The sequence below is a fragment of the Lepidochelys kempii genome, chromosome 10, assembly GCF_965140265.1.
Source record: "Lepidochelys kempii isolate rLepKem1 chromosome 10, rLepKem1.hap2, whole genome shotgun sequence".
In the NCBI taxonomy this organism is placed as follows: domain Eukaryota; kingdom Metazoa; phylum Chordata; order Testudines; family Cheloniidae; genus Lepidochelys; species Lepidochelys kempii.
The window spans coordinates 46,009,543-46,036,223 of NC_133265.1; the positions used below are offsets into that span (position 1 = coordinate 46,009,543).

Here is a 26,681-nt window from a genome sequence, read left to right on the forward strand (position 1 = left end):
TGCTGGCCTCCATTAGCAGCTCATTCACATCCCCCGGCCTTTTGCCACGGCCCCCTGGCAAGGTTAGTTCTGTGGCTCGCGTGGGAGCAGCCTGTACTGACCGCTCAGGCCTCAAAGCCTGATGATGCTAGGTCATGAACTAATGGTTGCAGGTGCACATAACTGGAAGGGACTTTTGCCTTTTCCACCCTTAGGAAATTACATTAAAAACCCATAACTGAGGTTGCAGAGTCAAGCACCTGACAGTTGGAAAATGCCAATTTTAACCTTGCTTCGGCCGCCTTAGTTCAGCCCCCTTGTGCCTCTGCTTCCCCCACCCAGTCTTTAATCACATGACCACATGCTCTAACCCTGCCTCACTCAGCTAGAAGAATCTGACGTGACAGGGCAGCAGTCGGATGGGTTGGTTGGGTGCACACTGGCCTACGGTGGGTGCACTTTGCTGTTCTTCAGCAAACTAATTAATAGTTCCCCATAACCCTGGACTGCAGCCCTGTGGCCTAGCATAGCATATCCCACTGCCCAAGTGCCCATCTTTGGAGGGGAATTTGGGATCTAATCTCAGGTCCATTGCTGTAAGGAGGGACAGGCGGCAGGTCTGAGCAGGCAGAGGCTGCCCCAGTCACAGAAACTCTGGAAGTCACATAAGCCATCACCAAAGCCGGGAAAAAGCAGAGGGCACCGCTCAGTTTGGAATGGTGGACAAACATCTGCACCACTTGCCAGCAGGTGCTAAGCTGAGCGAGCAGGGCAGCATGCCGCCAGCACGCCACCTGGTGGAGGAATGCAGACTTACAGCACTCATCTAAGAGCTGCTGAGCCACAAGGGGTGTTGTGCTGGGGGAGCAGGGTGCGACAATAGGGTCTTCAGTGCACTGGTACCATGCCCCAGCACAGCCTCCTGAGACAGCCCCAGCCCCTTCCTTGGCTACTGGGCGAGGAGCTGGGCAGCCTTCTCTCTTCCTTCTCTCCATTCCCTCCTGGCTGTGGGCAGGGAGCAGAGCCCTGTGCACTTCCTACAGCAGGGAAGGGTCACATCTACGCCTCTTGCTGAGGGATCCCCACTTACTGGTCAGAGGGGCCCAGCTGTTCTGTATCTTTTCCTCCCGGGATGGAGGTGGGGAACACAGGTGCTGCCACAGCGAGTCCAAGCCAGGCTCCATCCAGTCTGGTGCCTCACGGCAGGCCTCCCAGGAGGGTTCAAGCATCCCCACTTTGGACAACGATGCACTAAGCCATCCATGGCTAGAGCCTGCTCCTGAGCCCAGGATGTCAGGGCTCAGCTTGTGCCCTGATGGACAGGGTTTAGAAACCTTCTAAACAATCACCTGTGGAACTGCACATGGAATTCTTCTGATTCCTAGAAATGTCTAATCCTTTTGAGGGATCCTCCTATGTCCTTGGCTCAACAATGTCTTGTGGCAGTGAGTTCCACAGGTGAATTATGGGTGGTATAAAAAAATTTTCCTTCATTCTTTTTATTTCAATGACTGTTCATTCATCCATACACCCATACACCCTATGTATCTGGTTAAAATTATTTTTTTTTAATTGATAACACTTTTCACTGAAAAAAAACCCCATTTTCATTTAAAAGTTTCATTTGTCAAAGAAATTGCAAAACAAACGGTTTTGCCAGGATTGGCCCCATGTTAGGAGAGCTATGACAAAGTCAAAGTGCTTGAAACAACGGGAAAGCAGAAGGGGCTTGGTGCTGTCCTGCTCGGAGGGTCTGATTCTCACTGACACTAATGCTCTGCCCACACGTATGGCACTGCAGCAGCCCAATGCAGCCACGCCACTGCAGCGTGTCCGGGGAAGAGGCTCTATGCCGAAGGGAGAGAGCTCTCCCGTCGGCATAAAAAAATAAACAAACCCCACGTCCGCAAGTGGCAGAAGCTATGTCAGCGGGAGAAGCTTTCCGGCCGACCCAGCACTATGCACATGAACACTTACGTCGGTGTAATTATGTCGCCCCCCGCAGAGGGTGGTTTATTTACACCCCTGAGCGACATAAGTTATTGCCTGCATAGGCTGTAGCGCAGACATAGACTACACAGGAAAGCTGCACCTTCTTAAAGCAGTGTTAACTGCTCCATGGACACCCTTATTAAGAGGGGCTCATTTCAGTCCAGTTTAATTGATTCCTAGGGCTTGTCTCCGTGGCAAGTTACAGTGAGGCAAGCTGGGGTTTGAATCTGCAGTGTGCTGATTTGCTGCACAGTATCAGCCTCCGGGGGACATTCAGGGTGCAGAGGCAGGGTCCACAGGGGATGTGTGGACACCACATGCTGGTATGCTGTAGATTTAGACCCTGTCTTGCAATGCAGAACCTCGCAGTGGAGATAAGTCCCTAACTAAAATTAAGCAAAGTCTCGTTTAAAACTGAGATCACAGTGTCCACAAAGACTCTGACACTGTAGTGACATGGCACCCACCTCTCGTGAGTGCCGCCTTCTGGGCAAGTGTCTCTGTGTCCCGGGCCTGGTCTCAGGCTGTACCCCCAGGGCTTCCTCCCTGGAGGCAATGGTATTGCCCTCTTAGTCCATTTTGGCCCCAGCTCTCCAGCTGGGCCTCTTAACAGTTCATATCCCCTTCTTGGGGGGTGGAGGGTGAGAGCAAGAGAAGAGACTTCTTGATACCTTACATGCGTGCCCCTTGGAAGAGCTAGTTCTACAGCATTCAAGAGGTAAGGCTATGTTCAATTCAGTCCTAAGTCACTCACCGGAGATGGTTCAAGAACTGGGTATAGCTGAGCCACCAAGTAAGAGCCAGTGACCTCGGTCTAATTAATTTCCATGTCCCTGGTGGAGGAATCTTACAAAAAACCATCTCTGCGCCACTAATCTTCAGACAGCAGGTTCCAAAAAAACCCAATACAACTCACCAAAAAGACCCGCAAATAAAAGGGGAGACAATCCGAATCCTCACCCTTGGCATAGGTCTTCACACTGGAGGACAAAACACAGGAGAGCTGGGCCAAAGCATTCTGTGTCAGAGATCTGGCTCTGGAACCAGCATCCAGAGGAGAGCCGGCTAGGGTAGAGTCTGACCATCTTTAGGAAACACTGCAGAACCTCCTCCTTTGAAAAGGTCTTTCCACTGGAAGAAGGACCCTCACAGCATGAACACCCCCTTCTACCTACACATGGCCAACCGGCTCTCAAAACAACCCTGGAAACGTGAAATCAATCACCTAAAGAATCCCCAAGACTAATAAATTAATACAATTTGAAAAACACACAAACCCTCCCACAAGCCGAGATTTTACCCTGAAAGGGGAGAAGTGCCAGAGACCTATGAAGTGCACTAGGAACTTCGTTAGAGCTATTGATTTTAAGTGGCCGGTGCTGCAGTGATGGGTGGCAGGATAAACCCCAAAGAGAGAGAGGATTCGAGAAGGTATTTAAAGCAAACAGATATCCTTTGGAAGGCTGAAATCCAGCCTCAATGGCATAACCTTCAGCAGATTCGATGCATGATGGAGACTGGGAGGGTGAAGAGGGAACTTGGATGAGCAAACAGCCATGGACACAAAAACAATACACAATAATTCCTTCAAGTATCTCAGGAGCAGGAAGCGGGTCTGCTGGGGACAGACACTGAAGCAAAGCTAAATGCATCACTGGGACAAGTAAAAGAACAGTCAAATCACCAAGGCGAGGTGGTATCCATCTAAGAGTTTTGAAAGAGCTCATTGAAATCAGCTCCGGTCCTGGCAGGCTTGGGGATCCTCAAGGAGCCTTATTGCAGTGCCAGGGCGTAGGCACCATCTTGACCCCCGCTCCGCCCCAGGCCCCGCCACCACTCCACCCCTTCCCCCAAGCCCCCGCCTTGCCTCTTCTCTCCCCTGCTCCACCCCGTTCGGCCCCTTCCCCCAAGTGCAACCCCTCTCACCCCCACTGCCTCCTGCACACTGCTGAAGCTGATCTGCGGCAAGCAGGGAGGCTCTGGGAGGGAGTGGAAGGAGCTGATTGGTGGGGCCGCGGGGGAGGGGGGGAGGAAGCGCTGGGGGGAGGGAGAAGAGCTGATTGGGGGGCTACCAGTGGGTGTGAGCACCTATGGCCAGGGGAACGGTGTGAACAACCTGTGCAGAGAGAGCGATAAAACGCCTAGATGGGCACTATGTGAGGGACAAACCAGCTTGGTGCCAGGGAAGGACAATCATGTCTCCACAATCTCCTGGCACCCTTTCAGCACCCCAGAAAGCAGGACCAAACGGCGCGCTGCCTGATTGTATTGATTTGGACTTTTCAAAATGCCTTCCGTAAAGGCCCTCACAAGAAGCTTGTAAGGAAACTAAGGAGTGCTGGAGGGAGAGGGGAAGAATTCCTGCCTGGGATCAGAAACTGACCCAGGATACGTCTACACAGCAGCAGGGAGGTGTAATTCCCAGCGTGGGTGGATGTACGTGTACTAGCTGTGCTTGAGGGAGCACCTACAAATAGCAGTGTGGCCATAGTGGTGGCCACCCGAGTACAAGCCCCCCCATGCCCTGGGTAGTTCTCGTGTGGCTAGCATCCCACAGCCTTGCTGCTATTTTTAGGCACTAGTTCCAACCGAGCTAGCGGGGGTCTGTCTGCCCGCACTGGGAATTACCCCTGCAGGTGATGTGCAGCCGTACCCGAGAGAAACGAAAACAAAACGAGGAATAAACGGCCCGTTTTTAGGTAACAGCAGATGGCTGTCCAGGGCAGTGTACCAGGGCTGTGCTGTATAATACCTTCCCGAATGATCTAGGAGAGGAGGGGAGCAGTGGCAAGACTAAGGGACCTAAGGAAGCTGGGGGATGGCCAGTGGAATTCAGGCTTGGCTACTGCAAGGCAATGCACATTAGCTGCTCAGACACACGGCTGGGGCCTACACAACGCACAACCACTCGGAAAAGAGCTGGCCATCGCTGGGAGCAGCTTGAGGCTAGATGGGCCCCAGGTCTGTTCGGGCCATGCCTACATGCCTGGTGTGGCTGTGCAGAGCTGAGCGGCGGGGGGCAGTTAACGATGGATAGGCCACGAGAACTCCCTCACCCAGCCTGGGTACAGGCTGCTACCAGCACAGTTTTGCACCTCCCCAACCTTCCCATTGTGGCTCAGCTCCGCCAGGCAGGCAGGGGAATGGCGGGCACCCAGCAGGGATTCCCTACAGCTCAGTAACCATCACTTTGCAATGCTCGCTCAGGGGCACCAGGAGCGTGTCCTGCTCAGAGGAGCTTGCTTTGTCTCTCAGGGGTTGCTGGGCAGGCCCCTCGTCTTCCTCTTCCTCTCCCCCTTCCTCACTCAGATTAAAGACCAGCTTCAGCTTCTCAGGCTGTACAGAATTCAGGACGATCACGCCCAGCCCCAGCAGGAAGCACAGCAGCCCTGCAACGCAACATGGGGGGACTAGTTACAGGCTGCAGGTCTGTACCTTTCCTGCACTATACTACCTCTGTGCCACCAGAGGGCTCCCTGGGCTTGGCTGAGCCTCATGGCCAACTACATGGGCTTTGGTGCCACTCTGCTCTGATGGTGCAGTGCGAAGCAGTCCAGGACGTGGGACAGGGTGAGCAGAATGGACTATGGTATCCCAGGGGAGGCCTCCCTGTCTCATGTGAGGGGTCATAACATGACAGGACTCGCTGCTCGAAAAACTAAACCGCCTCTCTATGGAGAGAACTATTTACAGATCTGCTGCAACAGCATCTAGCATTCCAGCCATATGCACACTGACCGACAGCCTGGTGCCTCTTCCCTTCCCTTCCCTCCTGCAACTTTGCTGCACCCTCCAAGTTCCATGCAGATTGCTACCACTTTATATAATGCAATATCCTCCGTATTATCCATCTCGTTCCTTGTACACCTTAACATCTTGTTCGCTTTGCAGATTGCTGCTACTGTTGCACACTGAGCAGGACATCACTGAGTTGTCCACAGCGAGCCTTGCCCCTTTCCTCAGTAGTTACAGATAATTTAGAACCCACTAGTGAGTCTGAATACTTAAAACTGCTGTTTCCAATGTGCATGACATTACATCCAACAGCACTCAATGCCATGGGCCATTATATGCCCCCCAATCACCTAGCTTGGTTAGCTCTTTCTAAAGTTCCTCACGCTCTTCTCCAATCTTGCCTATCCTCAATATTTTTGGGTCATCTGCCAATTTTACTACCTCGCTGCTCAGTTCTTTTTCCAGATCTTTAATAAATGTATCAAACCAGTCCTAGCTTTACTGCTCCACTGTTAGTGGAGTTGAATATGCCAACCCTTGTAGTCACTCGCTCACACTGTACTGGTGAACGCCTTCTTTGAAAAGATACTAACCATCTCCATGATGGGCTTGAATTTCCAGTGCTTTTCCTCTTGCACTGTATCCAGGGCTTAACTTGTGCCAGGGCTTGCCAGGGCTGGGATACCACCCGGTATATCTAGGTTTGGCAATTCAGAGCCCCAACACCTCTGGGCTTGGCAGCTCACAGCTCTGGCACCTCTGGGCTTGGCACATCAGTTATGAAAGTAACAAAATTACTGGAGCTCCAGCACGCAACTGATGGAGCCCTGGCACCTCTTTCAGTACAAATTAAGCACTGCTGTTATCCCAGCATGGGGGAGGGATTCAGGTAAAGGGGATTACCCACCCCTCGGAGAAGCAGAAATTTCCTGTGTGATTAGAAACCTCTAATTTGTCCGACTTGGCATTTAATCAAATCCAAGGCCCAAGGGGGCCCCTGAGCTGCAATGTTGCTCTGATCCATCTCTCCAGAATCACAGCCCAGGGCCCGCTCCTTTCTCACGGCTGATGTAATGCTGCACTTGGGGTCTGGAAAGAACTTTCTCAAAGGGTTGTCAGAGCCCTGGGCAAGGTTCCCCTGGAGCTCTGAGCCAATTTGCCCTGTTGGAATCAGGTGGAAGCACCCCACACCATCAGTTTCCTGTGGCCAAGTGCAGTGTTGGGGGAACTGGTGGCTTTTGGTCCCACCTGTCTCTTTCCCTGTGTTGCTAGGTCACACAGCAGCACTGGAGAAGAGGAGAACCCCAGTTCACTCAAAAAACTGCCCACTGACCTGTTGCCAGCGTGAACCAGAAGGATGCCCCGTACACAGTCTGCAAGGAGGCTGGACCGAACCGGATGGTGCACAGCGGGGAGTTCCTCGCGACAGAGAAGAAGAGCAGTGAGAAGATCAGCAGTGCTGCCGTGAGCAGGATCATGTAGCCCCCGTACAGCAGGACTGGCATGGAGAACAGCATGTTGGAAATCAGCCAGGTGCAGAAGGCCAACCTGCGAGAGAGCAGCGGGGTTGAAAGGAGAGGCCATCCCTTGCTTTTACACTGACCTGCTTTGGGCAGCTCCCGAGACCTTCTCTCCGATCACGAGTGGGCAGCATCCTCGTCACCTGACCCTGCAATAGTCATCCTTTGCACTGGTATAAAGGGCTACAGAGAGCCAGGCCCACAGATCCCACGGCATCTGCACTGAACCCAACCTCCTGCCTCGCCCGAGGGGCACTTCAGGCTGAGCTCAGCCCCGGTGTAATGCTACTGAATTCCAGGGATGACTTTCTTAGAGGATCCCAGTTGGACACACTTGCCCTTGAAACCACCTCCTCGGCAAGAGGGAGGACTGGACGTGGCGATAGTGTGCAGTGAGGATTGAGCTGGGGGTGCAAGTGTGCAAGTGCAGGGGTCCCAGTGCTCACAGACTCTCCACTCCTCACCTAGGGGAACATCTCCCTCTGAGAGGCCCTGGAATCCATGGAACGTGTGCATGCAGAAGAATTTCCTAACTACCCATGCCAGACTGCATTATCAAGGGACACACCTGCTCTGTGATGCCAGACCCGCCACAGCGGCCTTGCCAGGGGGTGCTCCAGATATTCAGAAACCCATCTTGGGAGATGACCTTGAATCAAATAGACCCCACCGTTCTAAAGCAAGACCCTACGGCAGTTTGGGCCAGGGAGTGACAAAGAACATGGTACCCCACTGACGCTGCAGGAGGGCTTTTGGAAGGCAGAATGCAACTACCTGAGGCAGAGTTTGGCTGGGATGGGGACTAACATCCCTAGTTCTGCATAAATGCCATGTGACCATAACTGACCACGGGTGGCCAGGGCCTTGGCTGGGTCTCCTCCAGGATTCAGAGTGGTAGCCGTGTTAGTCTGTATCAGCAAAAACAACAAGGAGTACTTGTGGCACCTTAGAGACTAACACATTTATTTGGGCATAAGCTGTCATGGGCTAAAACCCACTTCATCAGATACTTGGAGTGGAAAATACAGTAGGAAGATATATATAGCAGTACATGAAAAGATGGGAGTTGCCTTACCAAGTGGGGAGTTGAGACAATTCAATTAAAGTGGGCTATTACCAACAGGATGAAAAATCACTTTTGTAGTGTGTGACGAAGTTCCTCCTCTGCCTTGGTGGATCCTGTGCTTTTTGGCAGATTTGCTCACCTCAGACTTTCACGGCAGCCCTCAGTTTGGCCACTTTTGCTAGTGGCTCAAACCTGCCGTTCAGTCAGCTAACCTCAGCACTGGCCAGCATGGGGGAAATGGCAAACAATCTCCAGTCTCTGTTGTCCTACCTAGTGGGTCAGGGATAGGCCAGATCCCTTTCCAAATTAGACCTTCCCTTCTGGTGTTGCTCACAGACCAGGTCAACTCCTCCTATGTCCGATCAGGAGTTGGGGGGAACCCAGGCCTGCCCTCTACACCGAGTTCCAGCCCAGGGCCCTGTAGATAGCAGCTGTCCACATCTCCTGTTTTAGCTGCATGACAGCTACAACTCCCTGGGCTACTTCCCCATGGCCTCCCCCCAGCACCTTCTTTATCCTCACCACAGGATGTTCCTCCTGAAGCCTGATCACACTTGTACTCCTCAGTCCTCCAGCAGCACACCTTCTCGCTCCTTGCACGCCCCCCACTAACTGATCGGAGGTCCTCTTAAAACCAGGTGTCCTGATTAGTCTGCCTGCCATAATTGATTCTAGTATTTCTTAATTGGCTCCAGGTGTCTTAATTTGCTTGCCTGTCTTAATTGGTTCTAGCAGGTTCCTGATTGCTCTAGCGCAGCCCCTGCTCTGGTCACTCAGGGAACAGAAAACTATTCATCCAGTGGCCAGTATATTTGCCTTCTACCAGACTCCTGTAACACCTGCCCCTTTTGCGGCGTGGGGGAAACCCTGGCGCACGTCTATCTGGAGTGCGCCAGGTTGCAGCCCCTATTCCGGCTCCTCACCAATCTTTTGTTACGGTTTTGGTTGCACTTTTCTCCTCACCTTCTCATCTACGCACTCCCTGTCCGTGGCCCCACTAAGTCGCGGGACCTCCTGGTCAACCTCCTCCTGGCCCTGGCTAAAGCGGCCATCTATAAAACCAGAGTGAGGAGGTTGGCCGACGGAGTCTCCTGCGACTGCGGGGCCTATTTCCGCTCCTCTGTCCGTTCACGCCTCCGAGCGGAGTTCCTCTGGGCGGCGTCCACCGACTCCCTTGACGCCTTTGAGGAGCGGTGGGCGCTGTCCGGGGTTCTCTGCTTGGTGTCCCCGTCCGGTTCCCTTCATTTGACCCTTTGACCGCACTCCCGTCCCTGTTTTTCATTAGTTGTCCCCCGTAATTAGTTGGTTCTCCAGGCCCTGTGGATCTCCCCCTTAGGCTGGGGGGGAATCCTTTTGTAGTGGACGAGCTCTGCCCGCCCACGTCCTGGATTCCCAATAGGACCAGACTCCTGTAACACCTGCCCCTTTTGCGGCGTGAGGGAAACCCTGGCGCACGTCTATCTGGAGTGCGCCAGGTTGCAGCCCCTATTCTGGCTCCTCACCAATCTTTTGTTACGGTTTTGGTTGCACTTTTCTCCTCACCTTCTCATCTACGCACTCCCTGTCCGTGGCCCCACTAAGTCGCGGGACCTCCTGGTCAACCTCCTCCTGGCCCTGGCTAAAGCGGCCATCTATAAAACCAGGGTGAGGAGGTTGGCCGACGGAGTCTCCTGCGACTGCGGGGCCTATTTCCGCTCCTCTGTCCGTTCACGCCTCCGAGCGGAGTTCCTCTGGGCGGCGTCCACCGACTCCCTTGACGCCTTTGAGGAGCGGTGGGCGCTGTCCGGGGTTCTCTGCTCGGTGTCCCCGTCCGGTTCCCTTCATTTGACCCTTTGACCGCACTCCCGTCCCTGTTTTTCATTCGTTGTCCCCCGTAATTAGTTGGCTCTCCAGGCCCTGCGGATCTCCCCCTTAGGCTGGGGGGGAATCCTTTTGTAGTGGACGAGCTCTGCCCGCCCACGTCCTGGATTCCCAATAGGACCAGACTCCTGTAACACCTGCCCCTTTTGCGGCGTGAGGGAAACCCTGGCGCACGTCTATCTGGAGTGCGCCAGGTTGCAGCCCCTATTCCGGCTCCTCACCAATCTTTTGGTACGGTTTTGGTTGCACTTTTCTCCTCACCTTCTCATCTACGCACTCCCTGTCCGTGGCCCCACTAAGTCGCGGGACCTCCTGGTCAACCTCCTCCTGGCCCTGGCTAAAGCGGCCATCTATAAAACCAGGGTGAGGAGGTTGGCCGACGGAGTCTCCTGCGACTGCGGGGCCTATTTCCGCTCCTCTGTCCGTTCACGCCTCCGAGCGGAGTTCCTCTGGGCGGCGTCCACCGACTCCCTTGACGCCTTTGAGGAGCGGTGGCCGCTGTCCGGGGTTCTCTGCTCGGTGTCCCCGTCCGGTTCCCTTCGTTTGACCCTTTGACCGCACTCCCGTCCCTGTTTTTCATTAGTTGTCCCCCGTAATTAGTTGGTTCTCCAGGCCCTGCGGATCTCCCCCTTAGGCTGGGGGGGAATCCTTTTGTAGTGGACGAGCTCTGCCCGCCCACGTCCTGGATTCCCAATAGGACCAGACTCCTGTAACACCTGCCCCTTTTGCGGCGTGAGGGAAACCCTGGCGCACGTCTATCTGGAGTGCGCCAGGTTGCAGCCCCTATTCCGGCTCCTCACCAATCTTTTGTTACGGTTTTGGTTGCACTTTTCTCCTCACCTTCTCATCTACGCACTCCCTGTCCGTGGCCCCACTAAGTCGCGGGACCTCCTGGTCAACCTCCTCCTGGCCCTGGCTAAAGCGGCCATCTATAAAACCAGGGTGAGGAGGTTGGCCGATGGAGTCTCCTGCGACTGCGGGGCCTATTTCCGAACCTCTGTCCGTTCACGTCTCCGAGCGGAGTTCCTCTGGGCGGCGTCCACCGACTCCCTTGACGCCTTTGAGGAGCGGTGGGCGCTGTCCGGGGTTCTCTGCTCGGTGTCCCCGTCCGGTTCCCTTCGTTTGACCCTTTGACCGCACTCCCGTCCCTGTTTTTCATCAGTTGTCCCCCGTACTTAGTTGGTTCTCCAGGCCCTGTGGATCTCCCCCTTAGGCTGTGGGGGGATCCTTTTGTAGTGGACGAGCTCTGCCCGCCCACGTCCTGGATTCCCAATAGGACCAGACTCCTGTAACACCTGCCCCTTTTGCGGCGTGGGGGAAACCCTGGCGCACGTCTATCTGGAGTGCGCCAGGTTGCAGCCCCTATTCCGGCTCCTCACCAATCTTTTGTTACGGTTTTGGTTGCACTTTTCTCCTCACCTTCTCATCTACGCACTCCCTGTCCGTGGCCCCACTAAGTCGCGGGACCTCCTGGTCAACCTCCTCCTGGCCCTGGCTAAAGCGGCCATCTATAAAACCAGAGTGAGGAGGTTGGCCGACGGAGTCTCCTGCGACTGCGGGGCCTATTTCCGCTCCTCTGTCCGTTCACGCCTCCGAGCGGAGTTCCTCTGGGCGGCGTCCACCGACTCCCTTGACGCCTTTGAGGAGCGGTGGGCGCTGTCCGGGGTTCTCTGCTTGGTGTCCCCGTCCGGTTCCCTTCATTTGACCCTTTGACCGCACTCCCGTCCCTGTTTTTCATTAGTTGTCCCCCGTAATTAGTTGGTTCTCCAGGCCCTGTGGATCTCCCCCTTAGGCTGGGGGGGAATCCTTTTGTAGTGGACGAGCTCTGCCCGCCCACGTCCTGGATTCCCAATAGGACCAGACTCCTGTAACACCTGCCCCTTTTGCGGCGTGAGGGAAACCCTGGCGCACGTCTATCTGGAGTGCGCCAGGTTGCAGCCCCTATTCCGGCTCCTCACCAATCTTTTGTTACGGTTTTGGTTGCACTTTTCTCCTCACCTTCTCATCTACGCACTCCCTGTCCGTGGCCCCACTAAGTCGCGGGACCTCCTGGTCAACCTCCTCCTGGCCCTGGCTAAAGCGGCCATCTATAAAACCAGGGTGAGGAGGTTGGCCGACGGAGTCTCCTGCCACTGCGGGGCCTATTTCCGCTCCTCTGTCCGTTCACGCCTCCGAGCGGAGTTCCTCTGGGCGGCGTCCACCGACTCCCTTGACGCCTTTGAGGAGCGGTGGGCGCTGTCCGGGGTTCTCTGCTCGGTGTCCCCGTCCGGTTCCCTTCGTTTGACCCTTTGACCGCACTCCCGTCCCTGTTTTTCATTCGTTGTCCCCCGTAATTAGTTGGCTCTCCAGGCCCTGCGGATCTCCCCCTTAGGCTGGGGGGGAATCCTTTTGTAGTGGACGAGCTCTGCCCGCCCACGTCCTGGATTCCCAATAGGACCAGACTCCTGTAACACCTGCCCCTTTTGCGGCGTGAGGGAAACCCTGGCGCACGTGTATCTGGAGTGCGCCAGGTTGCAGCCCCTATTCCGGCTCCTCACCAATCTTTTGTTACGGTTTTGGTTGCACTTTTCTCCTCACCTTCTCATCTACGCACTCCCTGTCCGTGGCCCCACTAAGTCGCGGGACCTCCTGGTCAACCTCCTCCTGGCCCTGGCTAAAGCGGCCATCTATAAAACCAGGGTTAGGAGGTTGGCCGATGGAGTCTCCTGCGACTGCGGGGCCTATTTCCGAACCTCTGTCCGTTCACGTCTCCGAGCGGAGTTCCTCTGGGCGGCGTCCACCGACTCCCTTGACGCCTTTGAGGAGCGGTGGGCGCTGTCCGGGGTTCTCTGCTCGGTGTCCCCGTCCGGTTCCCTTCGTTTGACCCTTTGACCGCACTCCCGTCCCTGTTTTTCATCAGTTGTCCCCCGTACTTAGTTGGTTCTCCAGGCCCTGTGGATCTCCCCCTTAGGCTGTGGGGGGATCCTTTTGTAGTGGACGAGCTCTGCCCGCCCACGTCCTGGATTCCCAATAGGACCAGACTCCTGTAACACCTGCCCCTTTTGCGGCGTGGGGGAAACCCTGGCGCACGTCTATCTGGAGTGCGCCAGGTTGCAGCCCCTATTCCGGCTCCTCACCAATCTTTTGTTACGGTTTTGGTTGCACTTTTCTCCTCACCTTCTCATCTACGCACTCCCTGTCCGTGGCCCCACTAAGTCGCGGGACCTCCTGGTCAACCTCCTCCTGGCCCTGGCTAAAGCGGCCATCTATAAAACCAGGGTGAGGAGGTTGGCCGACGGAGTCTCCTGCGACTGCGGGGCCTATTTCCGCTCCTCTGTCCGTTCACGCCTCCGAGCGGAGTTCCTCTGGGCGGCGTCCACCGACTCCCTTGACGCCTTTGAGGAGCGGTGGGCGCTGTCCGGGGTTCTCTGCTTGGTGTCCCCGTCCGGTTCCCTTCATTTGACCCTTTGACCGCACTCCCGTCCCTGTTTTTCATTAGTTGTCCCCCGTAATTAGTTGGTTCTCCAGGCCCTGTGGATCTCCCCCTTAGGCTGGGGGGGAATCCTTTTGTAGTGGACGAGCTCTGCCCGCCCACGTCCTGGATTCCCAATAGGACCAGACTCCTGTAACACCTGCCCCTTTTGCGGCGTGAGGGAAACCCTGGCGCACGTCTATCTGGAGTGCGCCAGGTTGCAGCCCCTATTCCGGCTCCTCACCAATCTTTTGTTACGGTTTTGGTTGCACTTTTCTCCTCACCTTCTCATCTACGCACTCCCTGTCCGTGGCCCCACTAAGTCGCGGGACCTCCTGGTCAACCTCCTCCTGGCCCTGGCTAAAGCGGCCATCTATAAAACCAGGGTGAGGAGGTTGGCCGATGGAGTCTCCTGCGACTGCGGGGCCTATTTCCGATCCTCTGTCCGTTCACATCTCCGAGCGGAGTTCCTCTGGGCGGCGTCCACCGACTCCCTTGACGCCTTTGAGGAGCGGTGGGCGCTGTCCGGGGTTCTCTGCTCGGTGTCCCCGTCCGGTTCCCTTCGTTTGACCCTTTGACCGCACTCCCGTCCCTGTTTTTCATTAGTTGTCCCCCGTAATTAGTTGGTTCTCCAGGCCCTGTGGATCTCCCCCTTAGGCTGGGGGGGAATCCTTTTGTAGTGGACGAGCTCTGCCCGCCCACGTCCTGGATTCCAATAGGACCAGACTCCTGTAACACCTGCCCCTTTTGCGGCGTGAGGGAAACCCTGGCGCACGTTTATCTGGAGTGCGCCAGGTTGCAGCCCCTATTCCGGCTCCTCACCAATCTTTTGTTACGGTTTTGGTTGCACTTTTCTCCTCACCTTCTCATCTACGCACTCCCTGTCCGTGGCCCCACTAAGTCGCGGGACCTCCTGGTCAACCTCCTCCTGGCCCTGGCTAAAGCGGCCATCTATAAAACCAGGGTGAGGAGGTTGGCCGACGGAGTCTCCTGCGACTGCGGGGCCTATTTCCGCTCCTCTGTCCGTTCACGCCTCCGAGCGGAGTTCCTCTGGGCGGCGTCCACCGACTCCCTTGACGCCTTTGAGGAGCGGTGGGCGCTGTCCGGGGTTCTCTGCTCGGTGTCCCCGTCCGGTTCCCTTCGTTTGAGCCTTTGACCGCACTCCCGTCCCTGTTTTTCATTAGTTGTCCCCCGTAATTAGTTGGCTCTCCAGGCCCTGTGGATCTCCCCCTTAGGCTGGGGGGGATCCTTTTGTAGTGGACGAGCTCCGTCCGCCCACTTCCTGGATCCCAATAGGACCAGACTCCTGTAACACCTGCCCCTTTTGCGGTGTGAGGGAAACCCTGGCGCACGTCTATCTGGAGTGCACCAGGCTACAGCCCCTATTCCGGCTCCTCACCAATCTTTTGTTACGGTTTTGGTTGCACTTTTCTCCTCACCTTCTCATCTACGCACTCCCTGTCCGTGGCCCCACTAAGTCGCGGGACCTCCTGGTCAACCTCCTCCTGGCCCTGGCTAAAGCGGCCATCTATAAAACCAGAGTGAGGAGGTTGGCCGACGGAGTCTCCTGCGACTGCGGGGCCTATTTCCGCTCCTCTGTCCGTTCACGCCTCCGAGCGGAGTTCCTCTGGGCGGCGTCCACCGACTCCCTTGACGCCTTTGAGGAGCGGTGGGCGCTGTCCGGGGTTCTCTGCTTGGTGTCCCCGTCCGGTTCCCTTCATTTGACCCTTTGACCGCACTCCCGTCCCTGTTTTTCATTAGTTGTCCCCCGTAATTAGTTGGTTCTCCAGGCCCTGTGGATCTCCCCCTTAGGCTGGGGGGGAATCCTTTTGTAGTGGACGAGCTCTGCCCGCCCACGTCCTGGATTCCCAATAGGACCAGACTCCTGTAACACCTGCCCCTTTTGCGGCGTGAGGGAAACCCTGGCGCACGTCTATCTGGAGTGCGCCAGGTTGCAGCCCCTATTCCGGCTCCTCACCAATCTTTTGTTACGGTTTTGGTTGCACTTTTCTCCTCACCTTCTCATCTACGCACTCCCTGTCCGTGGCCCCACTAAGTCGCGGGACCTCCTGGTCAACCTCCTCCTGGCCCTGGCTAAAGCGGCCATCTATAAAACCAGGGTGAGGAGGTTGGCCGATGGAGTCTCCTGCGACTGCGGGGCCTATTTCCGATCCTCTGTCCGTTCACGTCTCCGAGCGGAGTTCCTCTGGGCGGCGTCCACCGACTCCCTTGACGCCTTTGAGGAGCGGTGGGCGCTGTCCGGGGTTCTCTGCTCGGTGTCCCCGTCCGGTTCCCTTCGTTTGACCCTTTGACTGCACTCCCGTCCCTGTTTTTCATTAGTTGTCCCCCGTAATTAGTTGGTTCTCCAGGCCCCGTGGATCTCCCCCTTAGGCTGGGGGGGAATCCTTTTGTAGTGGACGAGCTCTGCCCGCCCACGTCCTGGATTCCAATAGGACCAGACTCCTGTAACACCTGCCCCTTTTGCGGCGTGAGGGAAACCCTGGCGCACGTTTATCTGGAGTGCGCCAGGTTGCAGCCCCTATTCCGGCTCCTCACCAATCTTTTGTTACGGTTTTGGTTGCACTTTTCTCCTCACCTTCTCATCTACGCACTCCCTGTCCGTGGCCCCACTAAGTCGCGGGACCTCCTGGTCAACCTCCTCCTGGCCCTGGCTAAAGCGGCCATCTATAAAACCAGAGTGAGGAGGTTGGCCGACGGAGTCTCCTGCGACTGCGGGGCCTATTTCCGCTCCTCTGTCCGTTCACGCCTCCGAGCGGAGTTCCTCTGGGCGGCGTCCACCGACTCCCTTGACGCCTTTGAGGAGCGGTGGGCGCTGTCCGGGGTTCTCTGCTCGGTGTCCCCGTCCGGTTCCCTTCATTTGACCCTTTGACCGCACTCCCGTCCCTGTTTTTCATTCGTTGTCCCCCGTAATTAGTTGGCTCTCCAGGCCCTGCGGATCTCCCCCTTAGGCTGGGGGGGAATCCTTTTGTAGTGGACGAGCTCTGCCCGCCCACGTCCTGGATTCCCAATAGGACCAGACTCCTGTAACACCTGCCCCTTTTGCGGCGTGAGGGAAACCCTGGCGCACATCTATCTGGAGTGCGCCAGGTTGCAGCCCCTATTCCGGGTCCTCACCAATCTTTTGTTACGGTTTTGGTTGCACTTTTCTCCTCACCTTCTCATCTACGCACTCCCTGTCCGTGGCCCCACTAAGTCGCGGGACCTCCTGGTCAACCTCCTCCTGGCCCTGGCTAAAGCGGCCATCTATAAAACCAGGGTGAGGAGGTTGGCCGACGGAGTCTCCTGCGACTGCGGGGCCTATTTCCGCTCCTCTGTCCGTTCACGCCTCCGAGCGGAGTTCCTCTGGGCGGCGTCCACCGACTCCCTTGACGCCTTTGAGGAGCGGTGGGCGCTGTCCGGGGTTCTCTGCTCGGTGTCCCCGTCCGGTTTCCTTCGTTTGAGCCTTTGACCGCACTCCCGTCCCTGTTTTTCATTAGTTGTCCCCCGTAATTAGTTGGCTCTCCAGGCCCTGTGGATCTCCCCCTTAGGCTGGGGGGGATCCTTTTGTAGTGGACGAGCTCCGTCCGCCCACTTCCTGGATCCCAATAGGACCAGACTCCTGTAACACCTGCCCCTTTTGCGGTGTGAGGGAAACCCTGGCGCACGTCTATCTGGAGTGCACCAGGCTACAGCCCCTATTCCGGCTCCTCACCAATCTTTTGTTACGGTTTTGGTTGCACTTTTCTCCTCACCTTCTTATCTACGCACTCCCTGTCCGTGGCCCCACTAAGTCGCGGGACCTCCTGGTCAACCTCCTCCTGGCCCTGGCTAAAGTGGCCATCTATAAAACCAGGGTGAGGAGGTTGGCCGACGGAGTCTCCTGCGACTGCGGGGCCTATTTCCGCTCCTCTGTCCGTTCACGCCTCCGAGCGGAGTTCCTCTGGGCGGCGTCCACCGACTCCCTTGACGCCTTTGAGGAGCGGTGGGCGCTGTCCGGGGTTCTCTGCTTGGTGTCCCCGTCCGGTTCCCTTCATTTGACCCTTTGACCGCACTCCCGTCCCTGTTTTTCATTAGTTGTCCCCCGTAATTAGTTGGTTCTCCAGGCCCTGTGGATCTCCCTCTTAGGCTGGGGGGGAATCCTTTTGTAGTGGACGAGCTCTGCCCGCCCACGTCCTGGATTCCCAATAGGACCAGACTCCTGTAACACCTGCCCCTTTTGCGGCGTGAGGGAAACCCTGGCGCACGTCTATCTGGAGTGCGCCAGGTTGCAGCCCCTATTCCGGCTCCTCACCAATCTTTTGTTACGGTTTTGGTTGCACTTTTCTCCTCACCTTCTCATCTACGCACTCCCTGTCCGTGGCCCCACTAAGTCGCGGGACCTCCTGGTCAACCTCCTCCTGGCCCTGGCTAAAGCGGCCATCTATAAAACCAGGGTGAGGAGGTTGGCCGACGGAGTCTCCTGCGACTGCGGGGCCTATTTCCGCTCCTCTGTCCGTTCACGCCTCCGAGCGGAGTTCCTCTGGGCGGCGTCCACCGACTCCCTTGATGCCTTTGAGGAGCGGTGGGCGCTGTCCGGGGTTCTCTGCTCGGTGTCCCCGTCCGGTTCCCTTCATTTGACCCTTTGACCGCACTCCCGTCCCTGTTTTTCATTAGTTGTCCCCCGTAATTAGTTGGTTCTCCAGGCCCTGCGGATCTCCCCCTTAGGCTGGGGGGGAATCCTTTTGTAGTGGACGAGCTCTGCCCGCCCACGTCCTGGATTCCCAATAGGACCAGACTCCTGTAACACCTGCCCCTTTTGCGGCGTGAGGGAAACCCTGGCGCACGTCTATCTGGAGTGCGCCAGGTTGCAGCCCCTATTCCGGCTCCTCACCAATCTTTTGTTACGGTTTTGGTTGCACTTTTCTCCTCACCTTCTCATCTACGCACTCCCTGTCCGTGGCCCCACTAAGTCGCGGGACCTCCTGGTCAACCTCCTCCTGGCCCTGGCTAAAGCGGCCATCTATAAAACCAGAGTGAGGAGGTTGGCCGACGGAGTCTCCTGCGACTGCGGGGCCTATTTCCGCTCCTCTGTCCGTTCACGCCTCCGAGCGGAGTTCCTCTGGGCGGCGTCCACCGACTCCCTTGACGCCTTTGAGGAGCGGTGGGCGCTGTCCGGGGTTCTCTGCTCGGTGTCCCCGTCCGGTTCCCTTCATTTGACCCTTTGACCGCACTCCCGTCCCTGTTTTTCATTCGTTGTCCCCCGTAATTAGTTGGCTCTCCAGGCCCTGCGGATCTCCCCCTTAGGCTGGGGGGGAATCCTTTTGTAGTGGACGAGCTCTGCCCGCCCACGTCCTGGATTCCCAATAGGACCAGACTCCTGTAACACCTGCCCCTTTTGCGGTGTGAGGGAAACCCTGGCGCACGTCTATCTGGAGTGCACCAGGCTACAGCCCCTATTCCGGCTCCTCACCAATCTTTTGTTACGGTTTTGGTTGCACTTTTCTCCTCACCTTCTTATCTACGCACTCCCTGTCCGTGGCCCCACTAAGTCGCGGGACCTCCTGGTCAACCTCCTCCTGGCCCTGGCTAAAGTGGCCATCTATAAAACCAGGGTGAGGAGGTTGGCCGACGGAGTCTCCTGCGACTGCGGGGCCTATTTCCGCTCCTCTGTCCGTTCATGCCTCCGAGCGGAGTTCCTCTGGGCGGCGTCCACCGACTCCCTTGACGCCTTTGAGGAGCGGTGGGCGCTGTCCGGGGTTCTCTGCTTGGTGTCCCCGTCCGGTTCCCTTCATTTGACCCTTTGACCGCACTCCCGTCCCTGTTTTTCATTCGTTGTCCCCCGTAATTAGTTGGCTCTCCAGGCCCTGCGGATCTCCCCCTTAGGCTGGGGGGGAATCCTTTTGTAGTGGACGAGCTCTGCCCGCCCACGTCCTGGATTCCCAATAGGACCAGACTCCTGTAACACCTGCCCCTTTTGCGGCGTGAGGGAAACCCTGGCGCACGTCTATCTGGAGTGCGCCAGGTTGCAGCCCCTATTCCGGCTCCTCACCAATCTTTTGTTACGGTTTTGGTTGCACTTTTCTCCTCACCTTCTCATCTACGCACTCCCTGTCCGTGGCCCCACTAAGTCGCGGGACCTCCTGGTCAACCTCCTCCTGGCCCTGGCTAAAGCGGCCATCTATAAAACCAGGGTGAGGAGGTTGGCCGACGGAGTCTCCTGCGACTGCGGGGCCTATTTCCGCTCCTCTGTCTGTTCACGCCTCCGAGCGGAGTTCCTCTGGGCGGCGTCCACCGACTCCCTTGACGCCTTTGAGGAGCGGTGGGCGCTGTCCGGGGTTCTCTGCTCGGTGTCCCCGTCCGGTTCCCTTCGTTTGAGCCTTTGACCGCACTCCCGTCCCTGTTTTTCATTAGTTGTCCCCCGTAATTAGTTGGCTCTCCAGGCCCTGTGGATCTCCCCCTTAGGCTGGGGGGGATCCTTTTGTAGTGGACGAGCTCCGTCCGCCCACTTCCTGGATCCCAATAGGACCAGACTCCTGTAACACCTGCCCCTTTTGCGGTGTGAGGGAAACCCTGGCGCACGTCTATCTGGAGTGCACCAGGCTACAGCCCCTATTCCGGCTCCTCACCAATCTTTTGTTACGGTTTTGGTTGCACTTTTCTCCTCACCTTCTTATCTACGCACTCCCTGTCCGTGGCCCCACTAAGTCGCGGGACCTCCTGGTCAACCTCCTCCTGGCCCTGGCTAAAGTGGCCATCTATAAAACCAGGGTGAGGAGGTTGGCCGACGGAGTCTCCTGCGACTGCGGGGCCTATTTCCGATCCTCTGTCCGTTCACGCCTCCGGGCAGAGTTCCTCTTGGCGGCGTCCACTGACTCCCTTGACGCCTTTGAGGAGCAGTGGGCGCTGTCAGGGGTTCTCTGCTTGGTGTCCCCGTCCGGTTCCCTTCGTTTGACCCTTTGACCGCACTCCCGTCCCTGTTTTTCATTAGTTGTCCCCCGAAATTATTTGGCTTCCCAGGTCCTGTGGATCCCCCCCTTAGGCTGGGGGGGATCCTTTAGTAGTGGACGAGCTTCGCCCGCCCACTTCCTGGATCCCAATAAGACCAGACTCCTGTACCCCTCTGGGCTGAGTCTGTCACAAGTGGTAATCAGGGTGGCTCATTTCAAACAGTTAACAAGAAGATATGAGCAACAGTAGGGGCAAATTAGCTTGTGGAAATTAGTTTTCTTTAGTTCTTGTAGTGACCCATCCACTCCCAGTCTTTATTCAGGCCTAATTTGATGGTGTCCAGTTTGCAAATTAACTCCAGTTCTGCAGTTTCTCATTGGAGTCTGTTTTTGGACACCATCTGTTACTCTCACCTTCTTGTTAAGTGTTCGAAATAAGCCACCCTGATTACCACTACAAAAGTGATTTTTCATCCTGTTGATAATAGCCCACTTTAATTGAATTGTCTCGATCCTCCACTTGGTAAGGCAACTCCCATCTTTTCATGTACTGCTTTATATATCTTCTTACTGTATTTTCCACTCCATGCATCTGATGAAGTGGGTTTTAGCCCATGAAAGCTTATGCCCAAATAAATTTGTTAAGTCTATAAGGTGCCACAAGTAATCCTCGTTGTTTCTCCTCCAGAAGTGGCACCTCCACCTATCTCCTACGTGATGCACTGAATCGTCACTGACTGAGAAGGAAGAGTACCAGCTACAGAACCACCAATTTCTGGAGCATCTAGGATGGGTTCTTGTCACCCAAGTACTGGCCTTGCTTATCGTCTGGCATGGCAGCAGATCATGAGCCCAGCTAAGTAAACCTTAGCTCAGTGTTAAGAGCATCTGGATGACTCTGCAGAAAGCTCATCAACAATCTGTCAGATGCTATTCAAGCCTTGGACAGTAATTTCCTAAGGATGGTTTATGGCCAATGAAATCAGTCCCATTATGATGCTACATTGAGCCGCACACTGTGCATCTCAGGAAGCTACTGAAGCTCTTTGACCTTCCACCTGAGAGAAGCCCCTTCCCTCGTGGACGGATCTCCCAAGGTGCGGTGTCTTGCTGGGCCTTACCACAGAGTGACAGAGGTATAGTGGCCAGAGATCCGGTACTGGCTGTGCACGCCGCACGGGCTGTGCTGGCTAAACTTCTCTGCCACATACAGGATGGGGCTGGGCAGCCCCTTCGCCAGGCTGTCCACGTAGATGCGGGCGTAGTCTGCTCCCAAGTGCCAGGCAAAGTGCTCATTGTAGTTGATGGTTTCGCTGATCTGATTCACTGGGTTCCCTGCAGGAAAGAGACATGTTTCTGTTCTGCAGCAGCTCAAGGAGACCGAGCACATGGGGAAGGGGAGCTGGGAAGAGCTGCTCAGTCACCCAAGGGCAGGGCACTTTTGCTGATCTTACCTCCCCTCTGTCCTGCCAACCTGCCCCGGGGGAGCTGAAAGACCCCAGTGTCTCCCCCTCCTACTCACGCTTGACTTGAAGACCAGGACTCACCCACTAGCGTGATATTGACCCCCGCCAAGCCGACATGGAGGCCGACGTCTGCGTTCACCATGGCACGGCTGAAGGATTTATAGGAAGTGTTCACCGTCACCCGGCCGATCTCCCAGTCCCTGGTGAAGTTAACACCTGTGAAGACGGCAGTAAACAGACATAGCCCCTGTGCTACTGAACCAGCCATTGGCTGTGCACAAAGAGCGAGTGACAAACTCCTTGTCTCCATGGCAGCAGCCAAGCGCCTGTACATCAGGGGTGTGCATTGAGAGCGCTCTAACATAGGGCTGTCCTGTAAATGCGCTATGTAGATCCTGCAGGCGGGCAGCGGTGATAGTATGCCAACTAGATAGCTTCCACAGCATGACAGCAGGGTCTATGTGGGGCAGTCAGAGCACAGCCCCATCTCAGCGTGATCTCCATGAGTCTGTCCTGCTCTGCTGACCCAGAGGCCACAGTGCGTCCTGCCCGTCCCAGCCCCAGTATGGAGAGCCTCACGCCCTGGCGGAAGACTCACCATCAGTGTTTGCCCCTGGTGAGGGAGGTGACTTCACTCAGGGCAAAGGCACTTGGTCCCTCCTCCCCTCAGCACAGAGCAGGCCAGGGGTAGCTAGGCTGGGGAAGGCCACTGGGTTGTGTGTGGGCATGGGGGGAGCTAGGCTGCTTGTAGGGGCAGTGGAATTTGGGGGGAGGGTTGTTTGTATGAGGCACTGGTTTTGGGGGATGGGGCTTCAGGTGAACATGAGCAAAAGCCAGCTGGCCTCTGTGTTGCCCTTGAGCCCCAGAGCATTGCTGGGGAGCCTGACTGACAAATGCATGACTTCAGTTCACCTCTGGGTGGGATTTCACTTTCTGGCCCCTGTGTGAATAACCTGCTGGTCACATGGAGGGGGCGAGCGCTGGCAGCCAGCCCTGAAGGGTTTATTTACCTTGAGATGTGCGTCACCCAGCGCTGGCGGCGGCCTGGCCACCGCTCACAACTTCTGCACAAGTATGTTCGAATCCTGCCCATCCGTCCCAGCACAGGTGCTGACTTTCATTTTTCCCAGTGGGTGCTCCACCCCTGCTCTGCCCCAAGGCCCTGCCCTGACTCCCCCTCTTCCTGGCCTCGCTCTGCCTCTTCCTGCTCCCACTCCACCCCGTACCCCAAGGCCCCCCGCCATTCCCCAAGCACCTCCTGCCAGCTGCCGAACAGCTGATTGGTGGCCCCACCAAACAGCTGTGGCTGGTAGGCGCTGAGCACCCCCTATTTTTAATATGGGTGCTTGAGCCCTGAAGCACCCATGGAGTCGGCGCCTCTGGCTCCAGCATCTCCACTCGCTGAATGTCAGCGGTCTCGTCTCTGAGAGCTGCCCTTTCCCCGATGCTGCCATGCCGAGTGCCAGGAGGATGGCACCGTGCTGCTGGGACACCAGGGCATTGCAGCCCTGCATGCCTGAAAGGGAGCTCACTGAGCCCAAAGGGAAAGGGCTGGATCGATAGCCTGAGGGACTGCAATTCCCTCGGGATCCATAGATCACAGCCCCCCGCGCAACCTTCCCCACCCCCACCCCACAACCCTCCCCTAGAAAGGCTGTGTTCAGGAGGCTGTGGCAATTCTCGGCACACCTATCGGCCCAGGCCTCTCTGACGAGGCGCAACAGAGGGTCCCGCTGAGGTGCTGGTGTTTGTGATGCAGACGCTTTCATGATTAGGGTCCCCCAGCAGATGTCCAGCGGCAGTGGGCCTTGTGTTCTGTCAGTGCTGCAGATGACCCCTGGAGGAGAGCTGCTTGAATGACTTGTTGCAAATAATTTATCCTACCAGGGGCCAGCCACTCCTCTGCTCGCTAACTGCACTGCTGGAGCCAGCGCCTCAGAACGTTAGTCAAAAAAGGGGTTGAGTCGTCTTCTTTCCCCGCAGAGTATTCAATGGGACACCCCCACTTCCTTGCTCTTCATCAACCTTTGCTCTTCCTCTCCTCTCTACCGGGGAGTGTTTCTTGCTATTTCCCACTTTGGTCCAGCCTCTCTGCCTGAAGGGGCAGATGACTACGGGGAACCGGGGCGTGGCAGCAAGTACTCACTGAGAATCACTGCTCCAATGAAGAGGCTGGTGACCACTCGCAGCAGCCAGAAGAACCTCTGTAGGGAGGACAGGACAGATCAGGAGCCAGCCACGCTCCCCTTTCCAGTCTGTGAACTCAACAGAGCCCAATGGCAGAACCAGAGAAGTTCTGTTCACTTCATGGTTTCTGCAGGCCAGGGCTGGCCAGAAATTTCTGATCAAAACATTTTTCCTTCAGAAAACAGAGCTTCCTTGAAATCACCATTTTCTGCAGGAAAAGATTGATTTCAGAGGGATTTTCCAATGGGAAAATCAAAACAAACGAGTTCAGTTAGAAACCTCAACCAGAAACAAATCATAACGTTTTGGAACCTGCCCCAATCCTGAGTAGGGTGACCAGATAACAAGTGTGAAAAACCGGGACACATTTTGGGGGTGTGGGGTGGGATAGTTGCGTATATAAGACAAAGCCCTTAATATCAGGATGGTCCTGATAATATCGGGACATCAGGTCACCCTACTCCTGAGCCCCAGATTAACTGCAGTGGAAGTGGTAGATTCTGAAACAAACTGAGATGGGACAGGAAACTGCAACTCCCATGAGTCACTGCGGCAGCTCCCTCACAGGGAAAGACTGCTGTGCATCATGGGAGTTGCAGTCCAGCCGTGGCATGGGGCCTCTAGGGGAACGTGGTTGCGGAGGGACACAGACCTACAACCCCCTGAGGCACTGCAGTTGCACAGGCCAAGGGAGCATTCTGAAATGTTTTTACCTAGGGAAGTTGAAACCTTTCAGCGGGTTGAAAATGAGGCAGCAGGGTTCTGTTTCCACGTTCCCAAATGGAATTTTCCTGAACTTTTCAATTCATAGAAGTTTAAACATTGCAACATTTTGTCCCAATTCAGGAAGAAAATGTATGTCACAATATTGGAATCTGACACCAGACGGGAAACCTGTTGGTCAATCAGGTCTAATGTAGGCACACGTGACCAGGGCTATTGTATTTTATACTAGTGTTGGGGACAGTCTGAGGTCACAGTGAAGGTTTGGCTTTGGAGAAGGAGGCAGGGGTGTGCTGGGTGGGGTTCCTTTGCTACAAGGCCAGTGCGTTCCTTGTGGAGGTGTGAGATTAACCAATAGCACGTGGGGTATCGAGGCCTGTGAAGTGTGGCTCTCTTCACTGAAGTTCTTGTTTCTCTGAGGTTGCGTGGGTGGGTTTCACAGATCAGCTGTGGGATGGTGGGACAGATACCCCCAGAGCTAGAGCTGGGCAAACGCTGAAAACCTTGGATCTGGGCCTGAATGTTCCTCATGAGTCTGGCAGTTGGTCTAGACCTCCATGAGATGGGGCCAGACATGGAGCTTGGAGCCAGGTCCAGGCTCCAGGCCCACCTCTAGATAACACCTCAGACATTAAAGAGCCCATGAAAGCAGGCTTCTGGCCCAGTCTCCTGGGCCAGGCTAGCCCCCTCCATGCTGCTTTTCATTAGGAGGAGTGCCCAGAGGCATTTCCCCTAGTCAAAGTGGCTGCAATAGCCCTTCTAGTTCCCTGGATGGTACTAGCGACTCGGTTACTGGGGGAGTGATGTGTCCCCCTGGGGTCTCATACACACTGAGTGTGTCGCTGTCTCTCTGTGGGGGAGGGGAGGGCTCTCCGCTTCCTCAGCACTTTAGTGGGTTGTTCTAGTGGCCAGATGGCTGCTCACGCTACCTGCAGGCCCCAGAGCGCCTCCCCAGTGCACGAGTTCAATAGCCTCTGCCCCTGGGGAAGTTCACCCATCCAGAGACAGTGTCAGCTGTTCGGTGCCATCGTGGCCTATCAGTCTGTGCCACATGCTTGGTGGGGGAGCTCTGAGTCCACCAGCCAGGAGGAAAGGGGTGAACTCCCCCTTGCTTTTAGCCTAGGACGGGAAGCTGTGCATCCCCCACCCCCTTCACCGAATTCCTGCCCTTACCCCTTTGCCCCGGATTCCAGGCAGGATGAGAATGAACGTGGCCAGCACGGTGAGGAACACGGAGATGATCACGACCCAGGTCGTGTTAAAGGGGAAAGGTGTCCTGGTGTTGGGGTAGAAGGGGAAGGAGCCATCGAGCAAGGTCATCACAGTGCCTGGGAGAGGCAGGAGATCTACAGACACAACATGAGCAGCGAGTGAAACGAATGCTTCTGGCTATTCCTCCCCACAGAGCAGGGACACACTTCCCCCTCTCTGGAGAGCAGAGGAAATATACCCTGGGATACCAGCCCGGCCTTCTCCAGCTCTGCCGGAGCCCTTCAGTCCCAGCCCACGGCCCCCTGCTATCCCAGCTCTGCTCCGGCCCCCCAGCTCTGCCGGTGCCCCTCAGTCCCAGCCCACAGCCTCCTGCTATCCCAGCTCTGCTCCGGCCCCCCAGCTCTGCCGGAGCCCCTCAGTCCCAGCCCACAGCCCCCTGCTATCCCAGCTCTGCTCCGGCCCCCCAGCTCTGCTGGCACCCCTCAGTCCCAGCCCACAGCCTCCTGCTATCCCAGCCCTGCTCCCCCAACTCTGCCAGCTCCCCTCAGTCCCAGCCCACAACCC

The 26,681-nt window shown here is 56.2% G+C and overlaps 1 protein-coding gene across 1 annotated transcript in view; it reads right to left on the reverse strand.

Moving 5' to 3' along the window:
* The window catches only part of DUOX2 (dual oxidase 2), an 87,339-nt gene extending 61,114 nt beyond the window's left edge, over positions 1–26,225 (reverse strand). Inside the window, exons 1-5 of the mRNA XM_073363242.1 lie at positions 26,079–26,225; positions 24,142–24,199; positions 22,077–22,211; positions 21,651–21,864; positions 7,040–7,254 (exon numbers count right to left, since the gene is read on the reverse strand). Of these exons, the coding sequence (XP_073219343.1) occupies positions 7,040–7,254; positions 21,651–21,864; positions 22,077–22,211; positions 24,142–24,199; positions 26,079–26,225 (769 nt within the window). The remainder of the gene's footprint in view (positions 1–7,039; positions 7,255–21,650; positions 21,865–22,076; positions 22,212–24,141; positions 24,200–26,078) is intronic.
* Between the last annotated feature and the right edge of the window lie 456 nt (positions 26,226–26,681).